This window comes from Sorghum bicolor, chromosome 2 (assembly GCF_000003195.3).
Source record: "Sorghum bicolor cultivar BTx623 chromosome 2, Sorghum_bicolor_NCBIv3, whole genome shotgun sequence".
NCBI lineage: Eukaryota > Viridiplantae > Streptophyta > Magnoliopsida > Poales > Poaceae > Sorghum > Sorghum bicolor.
In genome coordinates this window covers 4,367,140-4,386,076 of record NC_012871.2, presented here as the reverse complement: position 1 = coordinate 4,386,076, position 18,937 = coordinate 4,367,140, and the positions used below count along the sequence as shown (strand labels likewise).

Below are 18,937 nucleotides of genomic sequence, written 5' to 3'. Positions count from 1 at the left end.
CCCAAACAGATGCCCACTTTTTTGTCACGCACGCATCTCATTTTGCTGCACTAGATAAACTTAATTAACACACAGGACTCTCTCGATCAGCCAGCAACCATCGACTCTATATATATATATATTCAATTGAGGTGGCTAAAGAAATAGTGTGACCACTGTGACGACCGACCACACTTTTCTCAACCTTTTATATGCCTCCTCTTGTTGGCAACTTGGCATATATATGTATTCATCACGCATATGCACACATACATACCCATACTAGTTAGTCATGTGCGCATCTAGCTAACCCCCTATATGGTATACATATGATCTCTACCATCATTCAATGTATACTGTACGCGTTATAATAGGCCTTGTTTACTTTCACCACCCGAAAATACAAAAATTTCCAAGATTTCCCGTCACATCGAATCTTTAGATGCATGCATGTAATATTAAATATAGACAAAAATAAAAATTAATTACACAGTTTGGTCGAAATTTACGAGACCAATCTTTTGAGCCTAGTTAATCCATGGTTGGACAATAATTACCACAAACAAACAAAAGTGCTACAGTGTCGCGAAATTTTTCTTTTCAGGAACTAAACACAGCCTATGTATTGAAATTTCTCTAAAGCACACGACCTGATAAGGCATGACCCATAAGGTTGATGGGTCGTGCCATACTGTTCAATTAACTTACCCCACAATCCAAACACAGAATGGCACGACAAAAGCCTTATTATTTATTAACGCTGTCGTACCACCCATCACACGATATGGTAATCCAAGGCAATAAATTCACAACAAAATTTTGATTCATCAACAGGCCAAAATCTAGAATGTTGAATTTTGGGAGTTGGAGCTCCCATAGTCACACTTAAGTTATTGATGATATTATACACAATAACACAAAATATGTTTTTGGAGGTTCTTTTATTTCACTTGGATGCTAACCACTTGGGCCTTGTTTAGATGCGAAAAGATTTTGGATTTCGCTACTGTAGCATTTTTCGTTTGTTTGTTGCAAATATTGTCCAATTATAGATTAACTAGGATCAAAAGATTCGTCTCGTAATTTACAGGTGAACTGTGTAATTAGTTTTTATTTTCGTCTATATTTAATGCTTTATGCATATGCCGAAAGATTCGATGTGACAAGAAATTTTAAAAACTTTTTGCTTTTCGGAGAGAACTAAACAAGGCCTTGCTTTACTCGCACAACTTCCACATGGTAAGAAAATGTATACCACGTACCCACCATCATCCCAAATTGATGGCATTGTACTGCAGCACAGGCATGTGGGAGGCAACAAAATTCATTGCTGCAGGTTCCATTTTCATGACAGAAGTTTGGTGAACTTGTATTACTGACGTTGGATTAACTGTTTCACTCCGGCTATATTTCTGGCTGTCTTTATAAAAACTACCTTCCGTGCCATGTAAAAATTATATAGGCCTTCTTTAGTCCCCAAAAAATTTTGTAAAATTTTTCAAATTCCCGTCACATTGAATCTTTAGACATATGCATGGAGTATTAAATATAGACGAAAATACAAACTAATTACACAGTTTGGTCAGAATTGACGAGACGAATCTTTTGAGCCTAGTTAGTCCATGATTGAACAATATTTGTCAAATACAAACGAAAGTGCTACAGTGTCGATTTTCCAAAAAAAAAATTGAAACTAAACAAGGCCATAGTATATCGTAGGGTGTGTATTTGTCTCCATGACCTGAGTTGAGTACCTTATGAATTTGAGAGAAATAGAGCGGAATTTTTTTATTTTTATTTTTTTGCCAAGAAAGACCTTTTCTGAGGTGCCAGTGATGGATGGAAGTCACAGTGTTGTGTTCATTTTGTTTTCCTCCACAAATGGGCAACATGGACGCTTCCAGAATACAGAGTGCAATATCATTGTTTGAGTAGTAAAAAAAAAGGCCTGAGTTGGACGCTTGGGCAACTGCTAGCAAACATGAGAGGTGCCCATCCCCATCAAGTTTTTTTTTTTTTTTTTTTTTTTTTTTTGCAGCAGGCGCCCATCAAGATTGACTGAACGTACGGTTTTGAAGGAAGGACACTGCCGCTGCTCGACATGCATCCTATGGGTATGAGACAATAAGGAAAACAAATTATTTTTTATTGTTGGTGTTTGAATTCTCTTGAAAGGGAGCTGTTATTTTTTTAGATGCCTTTTTTCCAGTTGATGAACAGTACTGGTACTTATGCCTCTTCTTCCTCTTAACTCAATTTTTCTCCCATACTTGTGTGCTCCACCCACCTACCGCCCTTCTCCGGCCGACCCTCCTTTCTAAGGCGATCCTCAACTTGCCATCCCAAAACCCTTTTCCAAGGCCACCATACACTCACGAGCTCCCTCCCAAACCCGTAGAGTGCTCATCGGCGTGTGGAGAATTTGTTCATAAAATTGTTATATGTTTGAGTAAAACATATTCTATTTTTTTTAAAAAAAAGAGAGATTATGCTCATCCTTTATGAAAATAAAAATATTTTATTTGTTTATCTGCAATGGATTAATAAATATTATTATTTTCTCGTATTTGAAACCAATATTTCAGTGGCCATTGATGGTGTGCCATGGAGAGGATAAATATATGAAATAAAAAGAATAAAAAGTAAATGTGAGAGAGAGAGAGAGAGAGAGAGAGAGAGAGAGAGAGAGAGAGAGAGAGAGAGAGAGAGAGAGAGAGAGAGAGAGAGAGAAGAAACTAAAAAGTCATGACAACAGAAGGCCCATTAACCCGTCCCATGCAGGCTAGATGTGCGTCTCAGCTTGAAAGGACAAGGCCCGTTAAAGGCCCAACTCCAACCAACCAGGCGGGGCGGAAATATATACAGCGAAGTAACCCTAACAGCCACCAGTCCGCCTCATCTTCTCCCTCCCAGACTCCAGCCGCCGTGAGCCCGCGCTCTCTCCCCCTCTGTCTGCGCCGACTGCCTGTGCCACCGCCGCCGATCTCTTCGCCGGCGAAGACCGCCCACCAGGTACCCCCCACCCCCTCCTCTCCCCTGTCTGCTGCGCGAACGAAACCGAGTCCCCAAACTCTCACCTCAAGCTGTTCGGCTCTTCGATGTCCACTAAACCCCTAACCCTTTTCGCGAAAAGACGTCGACTTTACTAGATCCGCGCCTGCCGCAGGGTGGTTTGACGCCATGTCTGCTGTTGCAATCGTTTCAGGCTCCGGCCAAGGGCGTGATGGCGGCTGTGGGGAGCTTGCAGCCGGGGATGGAGGCTCTACACGTGCAGGGGGACTACAAGGACGCGCCTCCTCCGGCCAAGGCCTCCGTGGTGGCTGCCGCGGTAGAGAGCCTCCAGCCGGCGATGGAGAGCCTACATGTGCAGGATTTCAAGGACGCGGCGGCGGCTCCGGCCAAGGGCGCCACCGCCGTGGGGAGCTTGCAGCCTGGGGCCGAGAACTTGCAGGCGCAGGATTACAAGGACGCTAGCATGTACTATGGTGCTTACCCGGCTTATGCCTATGGAGGTAATGGTGTTTTTGGTTCGGTTCTGAGTGTTCGGTGCTTGAATTTGTACCAACAGTTTATTCAAAGTCCTTGTTTTTTTTTGTGATGATCTGCAGCCTATGGTGGCTGGGGGGAGTACTCCACATACCTGGCTGATGGAGCACAGTCACCAACTGCTGTGAGTGATTCTCTTCTCTGTTTGATATGTTATTCTAGGAACCAACAGATAATGATCTCCTTAATTTCGTTTGTTTCAACCTTGAGGCTGTATTCAATCGAATAATTGTTCTCGTCCTCGTTATTTGGGCATAAAAATATATTGGTACTAAATGTTCTTCATGTGTTTCGAGTGTGTATTTTTGATTGACTGATAGTAATTATTTATTCATGTATGGTTCAGGGTACCTATGCTGATATGTACTATGGCTATGCTCCCTATGGTGTTGCAACCTTGGGGTCTGATGGTCAGATTTATGGGTCTCAGAGTTACGATTACCAGTACCCATCAACATATAACAAGCAACAGAATTCTACTGCCAAGCTGTCGACCAATGGTAAAAGTGAGAAATTGGCTCCGGCGCCGCAAGGGGATGTCTCCACTGTTGGTGTCGATGAGGTGAAAGGTCTGAAAAATTCAAACTCGACCTTGAAGGCAGACAAGAATACGCCAAGTTCCAATGGTTCATATGGCCGATCCAGTGCGCGTTCTGGCAGCTATCAGAACCAGACTAGTTGGCCGCACTATCCATACTATAGCAGTGAGATGTTCTCTGACAAGCAGCAAAAGTTTACCAGCAATCGCAATTCGACTGCTCTCAATGCTAAAACCAAGGGGCAGTCCAGGAATCAAAACACGAGACAGTATCCTCATCTCATGGTAAGCCTTTCTGCTTCTAATGTTTATTTATTAGTTCAGTCCATCCATGATAGAGTTCCTGTTGTGCCATATGCCAACTTTAAGTTTGGTTCAAATGTTTGTTGGCATATTTCATGTTACATCTTACTCATGAGCTTCACTGTTGCTTGGTAGAGGATCTGTTTATTTTTTGGAGTGGCAAATTCTCTCCCTTCATCCCAAAATAAGTGCATTGAGGGTTTAGTTATTATCACTGTGGGGTTGGCATTGCATGGAGTTACATTTGGTCTGTTGTGGTTTCCCACCTCGCAACCGTGAGGATTTACTGTATTGGACTTTATGCCTTCCTAACCATGATATTTTTTTCCTTGAAGGGTCTGCAAACACCAACTTCCCCATCAGTTTATTCAGCTAATGGAATATATGGGTATGATGGGAGCTATGGAGCTGGCCTTTGGTATGGATCGCACATGTATAGTTCTGGGTTATATGGTGGGTGGAATTCACTGTATGATGGAAAGTACAGAACCAGAGGAAGAGGTAATAATGGATATTATGTTTATGGCAATGGAAACCTAGATGGCTTCAATGAGCTGAAAAGAGGGCCAAGAAGTGGTATGTACAAAAACCAGCTGGGGCTTGGAGCTACTACTGAAGTACCAGCAAAAGAGCAGGACCTTTCGGTTGATGATGGATCCCATCCTGCGATGAAGGATCAGTATAATCAGGCTGACTTTGCGGAAACATACTCAGATGCAAAATTCTTCATTATTAAATCATACAGTGAAGATGATGTTCACAAGAGTGTTAAGTACAATGTGTGGGCTAGCACTCCCAATGGCAATAAGAAACTTGATGCTGCCTACCAAGAGGCTAAAGAGAAATCAAGCGAAACTCCTGTTTTCCTTCTTTTCTCTGTAAGTTTTGTGTTTGTTCATTATGATTATTGTTGATGCTCATCAATGTGAAATCATTCACCATGCTTATGGCCTTATGCTGGTAATATATTCTCTTTTTGAAGGTGAATGCAAGTGGCCAGTTTGTTGGCCTTGCTGAGATGGTTGGTCGTGTTGATTTTGACAAAACAGTAGAGCATTGGCAACAGGACAAATGGACTGGTTGTTTCCCTGTCAAGTGGCACATTGTGAAGGATGTTCCAAACAGCTTGCTGAAGCACATCATTCTTGAGAACAATGAAAACAAGCCAGTGACAAACAGCAGAGATACACATGAGGTGACCAATTGTTTTGTTTTCATGCCCCAATCTGTGGCTTATCATACTGTAGAGCATAGTGCCATAAGACCATCATAGAACTGTAGGACACCTGCTATTTACATGTTGATGCTTCTTACATATTGGACTATTAGCACTACACTGCAGTGACATGATTGATGCTTCTTATTTACATTTACATGTTTAACTATTAACTATTTGATTTGAATGGCATATTGAGTTCTATGTATGTTTTCTGTTGGTCACAGGTGAAGTTTGAGCAGGGCCTTCAAGTGCTCAAGATTTTCAAGGATCATGTCTGCAAGACATCCATACTGGATGACTTTGGCTTTTATGATAATCGTGAGAAGTTGATGCAAGAGAGGAAAGCAAAGCAGCAGCAGTCACTGAAAAAGGTATGGAGTATATTGTCCTGCTTTGATTGTAGGTCTTTTTTTTTCTGAAATTGCACTGACAGTCTGTTACTGTAAATTTCATGTAACTGCACAAGCCCATATGTGTTATTGACAAACTATATGCATACTAGTTATCTTGCTTTCTTGTAATACGAAAAATAGTAGCTTCTCAATACAAATTTACTGAACAGTTCATTTTTAAAACAGATTGATCAATTATAACTCAATTATAATTGTTCTAGCTGACACCAGTGAATGCTACTTCAGGTCATCGATGTGAAGCTGCCTAACTCTACTGACACAGAGAAAAGTCTCAAAGGAGAGACTGGATCAACAGAACTCACTGAGGCTGATGTCTTGAACAAAGAGCTTTCATTAGACAAAGCAGGAGAGAAAAATGGCGAGAAAGGAAATGATGTCGCTCCACAGGACCTGAAATCACCAACTGAGAAGTTGGCAGGTCCAAATGGCTGTTGATTTTTTATTTTTTTGTTAGCCATTGACAGTGGTGTGGGGGTGGAACCTAAGGCTGTGTGGGTTGTTTGAGGAAATTCTGAGATCCCATTAAGCGTGTTTCTTGTCCCTGTTTCCTATAGTTCATAGGAGCTAGAGGATAGCTAGTTGGTTGTGTTTGGTGATAGGTATGGTCTGTTCTGGCGTGTCAGGAATTTAGGAATAGAAGGATGATTAACTGGGTTTTCCAATGATGGATGGATCATCGGTTTGAGGGTGTATTTTCATTTATCTGCCTCTTTTTTCTCTCTGAATTCTAGTTCGTCCCTCTCTATATTCTGGTGTAGTGCTTATTTAATGTTGGCTGGTTTAAGAACCTGAAATGAACATGGGAATTCAATCAAGCATTTACAAACTTCTTTTCCTTGGTATATTATGTGTTTATATGTGAACCGCGAATGTCTTGCTTTCAAACTTTCTGCAGCCGTCTACTTTCTGTTGTGTGATACAAAGTACAATGTTGAGAAGATCTGTATTTATGTGACCTGCTTGTAAATTTTCTTCACATGGGGTGTGCTGAGCTAAATGCTTCGCGAATTAACATGTGATTGTGCACATACGAGTAAATACATCCTACGTACTTTGGTCACTGTTTTAGATAAATTAAATTAGATTTGAGTTGTTAGGCTGGTTCTGCACCAGCTTACAGCAATTCTTATTTCTTATACTATTTTCATGTACAGAGCTTTGAACAGAATAGGATCTGCAGTCTTTGGCTGTGCGCAGCATAGTATAATGTTAATATACACTGAGATGCTGGCCCGTAAGATCAGGAGGCTCTTGGAGTTTTGGTCATGGAGATGGTCTGGAAAGGTACTGCAGCCACACTTCAGGAAGCCCATGGTTCCTCTTGAGCGTTCTGAATGCAGATTTTGTCAAGGGCACAGCCATAATATCGTACTCCTTGGGCGCCTGCAGTGCAATTCAGCGATAACCGTGTGATTGCTCCTGATCAGAAACAACCTTGTGGCAGCCATCAGGGTTCAGTCAGGAAGATATAAACTGCCACATAACTTACCCTGGGGATCTTAAGCAGCTTCATGTTTGCCTGCTCCGGTGTCTTCTGACCCTTCCTGGAGTTGCATCTGGCACAGGCAGTCACCTGCAAAATTCAAATAAAAGATGGACATACCTAAGAAAGGAGTAGATAGAATAGGAGCACTAGAAAGGAAAACCCAGTTTATAAAATGAGTAGATGGAATAGGAGCACTAGAACTGCATACCAAATTCTCCCATTCCCATTTACCACCACGCGAAATCGGAATAACATGGTCAATTGTCAAGTTGTCCCCTGAAGAGCAATATCTGCAGGTGATGGAAAATGAGAACTTTCATGGCACTCGATACAGACTAAAAAACTTGAGCAAAACTAAGAGGATTTTGTTTCAAAAAATGAAAAAAAAAAGGAAACTGTAAAAGCCTCAGATATGCAGAGAGAAACGAACACAGCCTTACACATACAAGGGGAACTGAAGTTTAAACTTGAGCAGTAATGCAGTACTTACTGACAGGTGAAATCATCCCTGTAAAGAATGTTTTTACGGCTTAGGCTCTGCTTGACTCTTCTTCTCTTTACTACTTGCAGCAACTGTGGAACCTGAACAACACCAAAGGAGGAACAACAAAGTGAGAAGATGATGCCACTTCAAAAACTAATTCAATAAAGAGAATCCAATATATGTGTCACATATGTACCCTTAAAACTGCAGGGATATAGAAGGATCCGCTAGGCGAAGAGACGGTCTGATCATAGTACTCCAACACATCGGCCTGCATAGCTTCCCAATGAAGCCTTTATTGAGTTTCATCACATTATGTGTTGAAAAATGCGAGCAACTATAAGAGTTTCATCAGCATAGATCACAACTGATGAACTCCGAAGAAATATGAAGCGTTTGGTTGGTATCTGGTATGCTAACCTTCCCAATGAACTCCAGGCAGATGGCGCGCTTCCAGCACACGACATTGACAGGCCTGAATGCAGAGTACAGTTTCAGTTCAGCACACTTGACTTGAGGATCAAATTCCAGCAAGTGCATCAAAGTCTGATGACAAAAGTGCCTTGTGGCAATAGAAATTCCATGCAGCAATACTGTGATTGATTGTACTCGAAAAGCAAATAAAAAGGATGTACTGTACAGTACATCAGTATAGCTGTTTCTGACACTGGAACAAGAACTGTAATAACTCTGCAACAAGAACTGTAACTCTGCAACTACAAGTAATGTGAAACCATGCATGTTGCTGATGGATTAAGCCTTTTTCAAGTTTCTTTGTCTGCTGAAACTGAAGTATATGAGAATATGAGATATGAAATCCGCATGTCTATGATACGTGGACCCAAAAGCTACATGTGTTTGTGATCTCACCTGTAGGAGAGATCAAGAACCAGGCCCCTGAACCCGGACAGCTCGTCGGAGGCGAACTCCTCCTCGTCCCCGGCGTCGACGATCACCACGTCCGCGACCTCCTCCTCGTCCTCGTCCGCCGCCTCGTCCTTGGCCGTCCGCCCTGATCCGCCGCCGAACCTGTTCCGCCCGCGCGCCCGCGCCGCGAGCACCCTGCTGCCGCCGGCGCCGCTGCTCCAGTACAGCACCCCCGGCATCCCGGTCCCGCTCCGGCAGCCGCCGCTCGGATGAGGCCGGCCGAGCGGGCCACGCACGTCGCGGCGGAACGCGAGCGGCGACGCCACCTTGGCCGCCATTGATTGATCGGGGGCGCGCGCTCGCTCGAGTCGAGTCGACTCGACTAGTGTGATCGCCGGATCGATCGATCGGAGGCGAGTGCAGTGGGTCGTCGAGTAAGCGGAGCTCGTGTGATCTTTGTTGCTGCTTCGTCTTTTGTTTGTTTGCTTGCTTGCTGGTTGGAATGGAGTGTGCGGGAGGTAGAATGCGCAGAGCCACTGGTTCTTACGACCGCATGCAAGAAATATCTATCTCTTTCCTATTTATTTTGGTCTATGTTATTTATTTATTTATTTATTTATTTATTTATTTATTTATTTATTTATTTATCATCAAAACGAAAAGGTGTGGTTTCCTTCTCTCTCGTCACGGGGATCAGGGGCCAAAACTACTGAATCTTGCCATTTCGTCGGTCGCGTAGACTGCTCAGAGGAGGCTTCCTGAATCCTGATTCCTGGTGCTCCTAAGGTGCATTTTGGCAGGTTCGCATTAGTATGGTAGAAACGTTTTGGGTTCAGTTTTTTTTTTCAAAAGTGTTTCATGACAAATTAGAATTATTTTGTAAAAACCATTTAGTTATAGACTAGATTTCAATTCGTCAGAAAGAAATATATTATTGAAAATAATTATATAAATAAAACAATATCTCTTTTAAGAATTCAAAGCTTTTATGGGCGGAGAACAACTTAAATACAATATATTTAATTTTTTGTATAAAAAAGGTTATAACTGAAGAAAAATGCAATTTCTAGCATATAAGAAAGGCATAAGAATCGGAAGTGAATCACTACGAAATTACCCACATTCCAACGATTCAGTTAGCCAGGCAAAGAAAAAAAAAAGAGGCTGAAACGTTTCGCCACTATCCCGTTTGGTGCCGGTTCTTTTGATTCTCGAGAGAATTAAAACTGATTCAGGCTACCAAATGATCCCTAAAGGCATGGTTTTCAAGAAAACCGTTACATTGTTTTACTAAGGCGCGGTTTAGATACAGCCAAACAGCCAAAACTTTTAGAAAAATGAGCATTTTTTGAAAAAAATGGATCTAAACAGGAGCCTTGTAAAGATTTGGAATTTGGGACTTTAGAACCTTGAAACTGTGTAAACTTGTTTAAGGGTCCGTGCTTTGTGTGTTGCAGACCAAAAAATTTAGAAAGCATCTAAACACTTATTTGGATTATAAAATGTTTTGGAATGTAAAGATTTAGAATCTAAACAAAAAACCCTAAGTTACATTAGATACTGATTTTGGTTACCGTAAGAGCTTCTCCATACGAAACATAATACAATACGTTTCCCCTGTGTGTACATGTCAAATGTATGAGATTTGATCACTGATGGGTGATGGCAAGTGGTACTATATATATAACCATCTTTTTTTTCCCTAAACCACACTCGAGAACGCAACTGGAGCGACCAAGCCGGCCTCTCAAAAATCTGGGCCCCCAACTAATGGGCTTTATCTTGGCCCATCCTATGTATTGGGCTATTGGCCCATCTATATCCATGGAAGTGGAACAGGCACCGCCGGCGTGTTCACGATCCACACAAAGCTGAATCGACGCGGCACAGCATGCCGCCGGCACGCGGCAGAGACGACGGCGGCAAAGACCCGATTCAGCGATTCATACGGCTTCGTCACCATCCTTTCCTTCGGGTTCGCAATCGTCGTCTACCCTAAAATAACTTTTCAAAATTCTATGTAAATACATAAAATATTAAATATAAATAAAAAAATAATTAATTACATAATTTGTATGTAATTTATGAGATGAATTTTAAGTCTAGTTAGTCTATAATTAAATAATAATTAGTAAATAAAAACGAAAGTACTATAGTAGTCACAAACTTTTCCATCACCTCAACTGGCCTTGTTTAGTTTCAAAAGATTTTGTAAAATTTTTTAGATTTCTCGTCAGATCAAATCTTGAGACAAATATACGGAGCATTAAATATAAATAAAAGAAATAATTAATTATACAATTTACTTGTAATTTGCGAGACGAATCTTCTGAACCTAGTTCGTCTATAATTAAACAGAGTATTTGTTAAATACAAATGAAAGTACTACAATATCTATTTTGAAAAAAAAATAGAACTAAACAAGGTCAACAAGGTCGACATTTCGGCCTTATTTAGATCCAAAAGGTTTTTAGATTTCGACAATATAGCTTTTTCGTTTTTATTTGACAAACATTGTCTAATTATAGAGTAATTAGGCTTAAAAGATTCGTCTCGCGATTTAGGCCTTGTTTAGTTCCAAAAAAATTCCAAATTCTCCGTTACATCGAATCTTGCGGCACATGCATGGAGCACTAAATATAAATTAAAAAATAACTAATTATATAGTTTGTCTATAATTTGAGAGACGAATCTTTTGAGCATAGTTAGTTCATGATTAGATAATAATTATCAAATACAAACGAAAGTGCTACAATACTCAAAACTAAAATTTTTCTCCAACTAAACAAGGCCTAGACAAACAATATAATTAGTTTTTGTTTTTATCTATATTTAATGTTTTATGAAAATGCCATAAGATTAAATATGATAAGGAATTTTGAAAAGTTTTTGGTTTTAAGGTGAACTTCTTCATATATAATCAAGGCAACGTGAGACAAGTCACATCCAACCTGTATACTTGTACTTGCATAGAAAAGTACAACATCTAAGCATGATCCACATGACGCAAACGTGACTAGCGCGAGAAGAGAAAAAAATGCAATTATTTAGAAGAAAAACGTGAAAAATTTAACAAATAAATAAAAATAACAGGAATCTGTTACGCGGTGGTTTATTACTGCTTTCTGGTAGTAGATTGGAAGCAAGGCGACACGACACTGACGAAAGCGACCAGGCATGGGCGCGAGCTTATCTCTCCACGTCACTCTCAGCTGCGGGTCCAAGAAGTACAAGCAGAGCAGGGCCGCATCGTGAGCTGAGCTGCTTGTCCAATAATCGCTCCCACTCCCGGCTGTCCGGAGAGCGCAGCTCAGCCAGCCGACTCCACTTTCTTGGATGCCGATGGCCGCGGCGAAGGCGTTGAGGGAGGTGGCGAGGACGAGGAGGGGGAGCTGGGCGGCGGTGGTCGGGCGCCGGTGCTTGTCCAGCGGGAGCGGTGGGCCGGCGGCGGAGCGGAAGGAGGGAGGAGGAGGAGGAGCGAAAGCGGTGAACCTGTTCACAGCCGTCAACCAGGCGCTCCACATCGCCCTCGACACCGACCCCCGGTGAGCATGCGTGCTGATCCCCTTCCTTCTCTGTTCGTCCAATTTCAGCTCAGCTGCGGTTGAACTTGCGATAAGATAACGATCCTGGCACGTCCGGACGTTCCGATTCGCTTCTGAAGTGAAATCCCTCAGTTCCGAGATTCCACTTCATCTAGTGAATTCATTCACTTGTGCGATATGCACGCAGTTCTGTTCAGTTAACTGATGAAGGCGATTTTCCATTCCTGGCAGCGCTTTTGTCTTCGGAGAGGATGTTGGATTCGGCGGCGTCTTTCGCTGCACCACAGGTCTGGCTGATCGGTTTGGCAAGAACAGAGTATTCAATACGCCGCTATGTGAGCAGGTCCAGCTTTTCACTTAGTAGTATATCTTCTGATGCTTATGCCACTTTTATTTACAGCAATATCTCAAAATTCAGTGGCCAGATCAGGCTGAACCTTGATTTTCTTGGTTCTGAAATACTTTACTGAACTCTGATTGATTTTCGGAACGGGGATTGCATCTAGTATTCTAGCTAGCTAGTTATCACTTTTTGCTGTTACACCTTCATTTTCCTGACCAGTTTTGCTCAACAGGGTATTGCTGGATTTGCCATTGGCCTAGCAGCAATGGTGAGTTACATACGACGTTTTACTCTTTTATGTAATGATTTTATGCAAATTGTATTGAGGAATGAACCCTCCTGAATTGATTGTTTTTTAAATTTAAATCGCAACTAATAACACAAAGAAAGTAGTAGAATAGGATCAGAGGACCTTTAAACCAAAGAAAATACAAATGAAAAAAATTATTCAATACAAGATGGTCCATGGTAGGTTCTCTGCATATTTCAAACAAGAAAAAAAGTCTACATAACCCCCCAAACTATCTAGGGTGGAATACTTTATCCCCCAAACTATAAAACCGGATATTCTACCCCCTGAACTTTCAAAACCGGTCAAACAACCTCCTCGAGTGGTTTTAGAGGGCGGTTTTATCTTTTTATTTTTTATTTATTTTCGTTGGATCTTTGAAAAATCATATTAAATCATAGAAAAATCATAAAATAAAAAATTAATTTTGTTGGATTCCTGATGATTAGGTATACATAGTGAATGTATAATATGATATACTTTAGTACAAAGTTTTTGTTGTAGCTTTAAATCTATGTTTTTCTGTAATTAATTTGAATAATTCATATATGTAGTTCCTATGGTTCAATTGTGGTAAAATTTTTATGGTGCGCTCATTATTGTATGCTTGAACTATGGTAAAAATTTCATACTCATTGGATCACATATAACTTAGTTTACCATACATTGTCACAAAATCACTAATTCGCTTCTATATTTGTATTAGTATATGCAAACGAAAAAACATGAAACCATCCAAAACAAACTTAACATCTTTTGCCTTTCATGTAGGGTAATCGAGCTATTGCAGAAATCCAGTTTGCAGACTATATCTTTCCAGCCTTTGATCAGGCATGTCTCTGATTTCATCCATATAATTATCTTACACACTTACCAATGATAGTTCTTTTTGTCCTCCTGATTACTTGTACATTCTAAATACTTGCTCTGCTGGACCACATGATATTATCTGTGTTTCAGGAAGTGTCTTATTTCTCTGTTCCATTGTTGAACTTTTTTTTTTCATAGCCAAATCCTTATGCAGAAGTTTTTGCAAGGCTTCATTTCTTCAACGTGTTTATTTGAGCCTATTTATTTCCAATATATATCCTTTCCATATTCAGTGCATATATGTGTTTGATCTATGTTTTGTCCCAATCTATTTATGAAACTTTTTTGTTGCAGATTGTCAATGAAGCAGCTAAATTCAGATATCGGAGTGGAAATGAATTTAACTGTGGAGGTATTTCATTTCTCTGTGTGTCTTGAATGGCCAATCATCTTTTGAGGTAGGCCAGATAATTACAAGTCTCATTCTGGGCTTTCAATTTTCCTATCCATCTTTTCTAGGCTTAACAATTCGAACTCCTTATGGTGCTGTTGGGCACGGTGGTCACTACCATTCACAGTCACCAGAGGCTTTCTTCTGTCATGTTCCTGGACTCAAGGTTAAGTTTGTGGCCCTACCAGAATCCCTCTTCATGAACTATCCTTCTCCAGAAAAAAAAATGTCAAATCAACATTTTCCTGAATGCAAACCTCCTTGATATTTTTCTGAACATGTCTTCAACTGTAGCAGCAAGACTTGCTTGCTGCAGTTCAGTGAATATTACTATATGAGAAAAACATGAAATAAACACCTCAGGATATTTCTGCTTGCTAAGAAACTGAAGTCTTTCAGGTTGTCATACCCCGAAGTCCACGTGAAGCTAAGGGGTTGCTGTTGGCTAGCATTCGAGATCCAAATCCAGTTGTATTTTTTGAGCCAAAGGTGGATAACTTTAAGCATTCCAGGATCTAGAAAAGCCTCATCAGAATCCCTGCTGTACTGTGCAGAGACTAAAACTACCTTTCCTCTCTTTCTGTAGTGGTTGTATCGTTTGGCTGTTGAAGAAGTTCCTGAGGAGGATTATATGCTGCCCTTATCTGAGGCAGAAGTGAGTATATTTGTATCGCATTATTGCATTTGTCATTATTAAATGAAGGTACTCATGCAACTTATTTACTTTAGGTGATTAGGAAAGGAAGTGATATAACACTCATTGGATGGGGAGCTCAACTTGCAGTACTGAAAGAAGCTTGTGAAGATGCTGCAAAGGTCAGTTATTTCCATAATCCATGGACAAAATTTCATTAACATCCTCAAGCTGATATATATGGAAGAACCTTCCTTATCATAATTTGTGGTGAAGCCCAACAAAACCAAATATTCTGTTTTGTTTTGTCTTGAGTCAACAATGGCAAAGAAAGTTATCCCAGTATCAATCAAAACAATGGCAAAGAAAGTTTATTACCACTTGATAATATATCATATATTCACTGTTAATGTGAGTATAGCACCGGATGAAACACGTAGTTGAATGCACATTGCTCATCTATGAAGACAGAATTTATTCTCAAGTACCAATTGAGATCAATAAGAAGCTGAAATTATGACTACAACTGGCAATCCTCACATATTGAAGTTGCTAGCATCAGTTTTGGTTGTCTATATCACATAATGGCATGATTTTCGGGGGGGAAAGAACCATCTAGTGACAATTAATAGCAAGTGATACGTGTATTGTCCTCGTAGCTTCTTGATTGTTTCTGTAAATTTTGATATCCATCTCCCCGTGATGTTCCTCAGTTTTCCATATACCATAACTGAGGCTACTATATCTCTATATGTCAGGATGGGGTATCTTGTGAGCTCATTGATCTAAAAACACTTATACCATGGGACAAGGAAACAGTAGAGGCCTCGGTCAAGAAGACTGGAAAGCTTCTCGTATGCAGCTCTTCTCACATGTCTAGTTACATCAACTTATTCTCATCTATGCTATGCATGTCTCTATGAGATACTATCATTCCTAAGACAAATTATGTAACAGGTTAGCCATGAGGCTCCAATCACCGGGGGCTTTGGTGCAGAGATTGCTGCATCCATCACCGAGCGCTGCTTCCAGAGGGTAGTGAACCTTCCAGCCTTTCTTATTGAATGGATTATCTACCGAACATGTAAAATCAATCATGTGTCGCCTCGTCTTGATGCTCCTCTGATCATTCATTCACAATTTGATATGTACCAGTTAGAAGCACCTGTGGCGAGAGTCTGCGGCCTCGACACTCCTTTCCCTCTCGTTTACGAACCATTTTACATGCCCACCAAGAACAAGGTATGATCATGACCAATCACCAGAGACCCTTTGCTATGCCGCTGTAATGCCATGTCTAACCAAGTCTATTTCCAGGTCCTGGATGCTATAAAATCAACTGTAAATTACTGAACTGCTGGACCTGCCGTACATGTTCCTTGATCAATACAGAGTAGTTACACGACCTATAGATAGATGTGCACTGTTTGCACTGCTGGTATGTAACCTGAGAATGAATATCCACGAACCAGCTTATTTATTCAGCTTATTTATTCAATAATACAGCGATAAATAAAGTTGCAAGGTGCAAATTGGGGGATAATACATACATATATCGAAGTGTCTCCCAGCGAAATTCCTATGTAGCTGTCGCTTTGATCAAGGGCATCTTCCATCGGAGGTGAAAAGCTTGATGCCACCACGCGCACGCGCACTTGAGGACAGGACAGCACAGCACGAGGCTCACGAAGTCACGAGACGTCGCGGTCCCCATCGTTGCCCCGGCGTGCTCTGGACGCAATCGCCGAACGGCCGGCCGGGCCCGGCGAGACGTGGACGGCGCGAGCGCCGCACGCGCGTGGTTAACACTGGACGCACCCGCTCGTGCGAGACCCAAGAAACCCCAGAGCCGCCGAGAGGTACAATGGCAGACGCTGGTGACGTCTCCGCCGTAGCCGCTGCCGCTGCCGCTGCCGCCGCCGCATCGGCGCTGCCAGCGGGCAACGCCCAGCCGCTGGCGGGTCGCGTGGCCATCGTGACGGGCGCGTCGCGGGGCATCGGGCGCGCCATCGCGGCGCACCTGTCCTCCCTGGGCGCGAGCGTGGTGCTGGGGTACGCGTCGCGCGCCGACGAGGCGGACGCGCTGGCGGCGTCGCTCCCGCGCGCGGTGGCCGTGCGGGCGGACGTCTCGGACGAGGCCGGCGTGCGGTCGCTCTTCGACGCGGCGGAGTCGGCGTTCGGCGTCGGCGGCGCGCACATCCTGGTGGCCAACGCCGGGGTGAACGACGACACGTACCCGGCCGTGGCCGACACCACCACCGAGGCCTTCGACCGCGTGGTCGCCGTCAACCTGCGCGGCGCGTTCCTGTGCCTCCGGGAGGCGGCCAACCGCGTCCCGCGCGGCGGCGGCGGGCGGATCGTGGCCGTGACGTCGTCCGTGGTGGGGAGCCTCCCGCCGGGGTACGCGGCGTACACGGCGTCCAAGGCGGCGGTGGAGGCGCTGGTGCGGACGATGGCCAAGGAGCTCAGAGGCACCCGCGTCACCGCCAACTGCGTCGCGCCGGGGGCCACGGCCTCGGACATGTTCTTCAAGGGCAAGAGCGAGGACATGGTGCGGCGCGCCGTGGAGATTTGCCCCATGGAGAGGCTCGGGGAGCCCGGCGACATCGCGCCGGTGGTCGGGTTCCTCTGCACCGACGCCGCCGAGTGGGTCAACGGCCAGGTCATCCGCGCCAACGGCGGCTACGTGTGATGTCTGATCTTTAGCTTCTACAGCTTCTTGGTGTCGATCATCTTCTTCTTTTGTCACGCAGTGTTTCACCATCTTGTAATCAAACCTTAAGCCTTATCGTTCTAGCACAAATCGGAATGCTTTCGCGCGTCCAGAAATCGTAGCTTCGTGTTAGACATTCACAATGTTTTTCTTTCGTAATAAATCAGCCAATAATATTCTTTGTCATGACTTATCAGTCAAACGAACAAATTGTTGGACGGCGGCGTCCAGCTTTACCTAGGCTTGAGGCCATTGCTAGGTCAGCCTGCAATCATCACTAGCCAATCCACGCAGGATCCAACCTGGGATCTAACGCTGCTGTTTCTGTGACGGACTTTTTCATGACGATAAATAAAAATGTGACGTGTTTGAGGCCTTCCGTCATAATCTGTGAGGCCCATTTTGATTGCCCATCACACTATGTGTAATTTGTATGCAAGCCCATTTAGTAGGCCCAATTGATCGAAGAGTGACAAAATTTGTAACACCAAACTGTACCAGTCACAAAAAAAAAAAAACTGTACCATAGATTTATCATCTTATATGGAAAGTTATAGATAAAATTAAGATAGTTTGAGTTCGGACGACTCTAAAATCAAACTATTTTGGGACGGACAGTAATTGTTGAAAGAGAACAACTCCAATGGAGGAAAAATATATATAGTTAGTTTTATATATACGGTATATTATACTCTTATAAAGCAAAATTTCACTACATATTTCTCTCAACACGCAAGCTATCTAAGTAGACAATCTACTATCACACACAATTAAAATCCACTATCTCATACGATTATAATGTTCATATCATCAATTCACATATTTCTCAACATGTAAGCTCTCCAAATTAGGCAATACACGTTCAAACTTATTTATATTTCTTCTTCGTACCCGCGGCGACGCTTGCCGCGGCGAATACCCCTGGTACATGGTGAAGACTCCCTTGGCTACGTGGACATTTGTACTTCCATATACACGCGTCACGTGTGCCAAAAACGAATTGATAATGACGACATCTATACTGTTTCTACATCGTGACGTGATAGCAGCTGCCTCGGATTCGTGAGGCCGGCCGGTACAGATACATACGGAGTACTCGTATCGTATCGGGCGTACATAAAACTTTCCTTATTCGATGGATGGGTACTGTCGTGTCGGCCGAGTCGGACGCGTCGCCCGAACACGGCCAAGACTCCACTCCACCACCACCGCCTCGATCGCTGGCCTCTGCATCCTTCTCTCCTCTATATAGCTCCACCGCCACCTCCCGTCTCGCAACAACCCGACCGAGATCAGGTCCAGCAGATCAGCGCGCGC

The 18,937-nt window shown here is 42.8% G+C and overlaps 4 protein-coding genes across 4 annotated transcripts; 3 read left to right on the top strand and 1 right to left on the bottom strand.

The window, feature by feature from the left end:
- Window positions 2,868-6,840, top strand: LOC8060706. The gene is made up of 8 exons (XM_002461474.2): window positions 2,868-2,991; window positions 3,185-3,491; window positions 3,588-3,649; window positions 3,872-4,348; window positions 4,702-5,244; window positions 5,349-5,561; window positions 5,810-5,956; window positions 6,224-6,840. The coding sequence occupies exons 2-8, from the start codon at window positions 3,203-3,205 to the stop codon at window positions 6,431-6,433; spliced, it is 1,941 nt and encodes a 646-aa protein (XP_002461519.1). The 5' UTR covers window positions 2,868-2,991; window positions 3,185-3,202; the 3' UTR covers window positions 6,434-6,840.
- On the bottom strand, window positions 7,027-9,372 carry LOC8081174. Its single transcript, XM_002459347.2, has 7 exons — window positions 8,839-9,372; window positions 8,389-8,443; window positions 8,165-8,239; window positions 7,975-8,066; window positions 7,693-7,774; window positions 7,488-7,571; window positions 7,027-7,381 (listed from the first exon to the last, which is right to left on the bottom strand). The coding sequence occupies exons 1-7, from the start codon at window positions 9,171-9,173 to the stop codon at window positions 7,262-7,264; spliced, it is 843 nt and encodes a 280-aa protein (XP_002459392.1). The 5' UTR covers window positions 9,174-9,372; the 3' UTR covers window positions 7,027-7,261.
- Window positions 12,062-16,460, top strand: LOC110432906 (2-oxoisovalerate dehydrogenase subunit beta 1, mitochondrial). The gene is made up of 13 exons (XM_021454089.1): window positions 12,062-12,380; window positions 12,612-12,723; window positions 12,956-12,991; window positions 13,784-13,843; window positions 14,177-14,234; window positions 14,342-14,439; window positions 14,673-14,762; window positions 14,860-14,928; window positions 15,003-15,089; window positions 15,666-15,761; window positions 15,865-15,942; window positions 16,063-16,149; window positions 16,225-16,460. The coding sequence occupies exons 1-13, from the start codon at window positions 12,172-12,174 to the stop codon at window positions 16,258-16,260; spliced, it is 1,116 nt and encodes a 371-aa protein (XP_021309764.1). The 5' UTR covers window positions 12,062-12,171; the 3' UTR covers window positions 16,261-16,460.
- LOC8081173 (NADPH-dependent aldehyde reductase-like protein, chloroplastic) lies at window positions 16,504-17,806 on the top strand. The gene has a single exon (XM_002461473.2). The coding sequence runs from the start codon at window positions 16,541-16,543 to the stop codon at window positions 17,597-17,599; it is 1,059 nt and encodes a 352-aa protein (XP_002461518.2). The 5' UTR covers window positions 16,504-16,540; the 3' UTR covers window positions 17,600-17,806.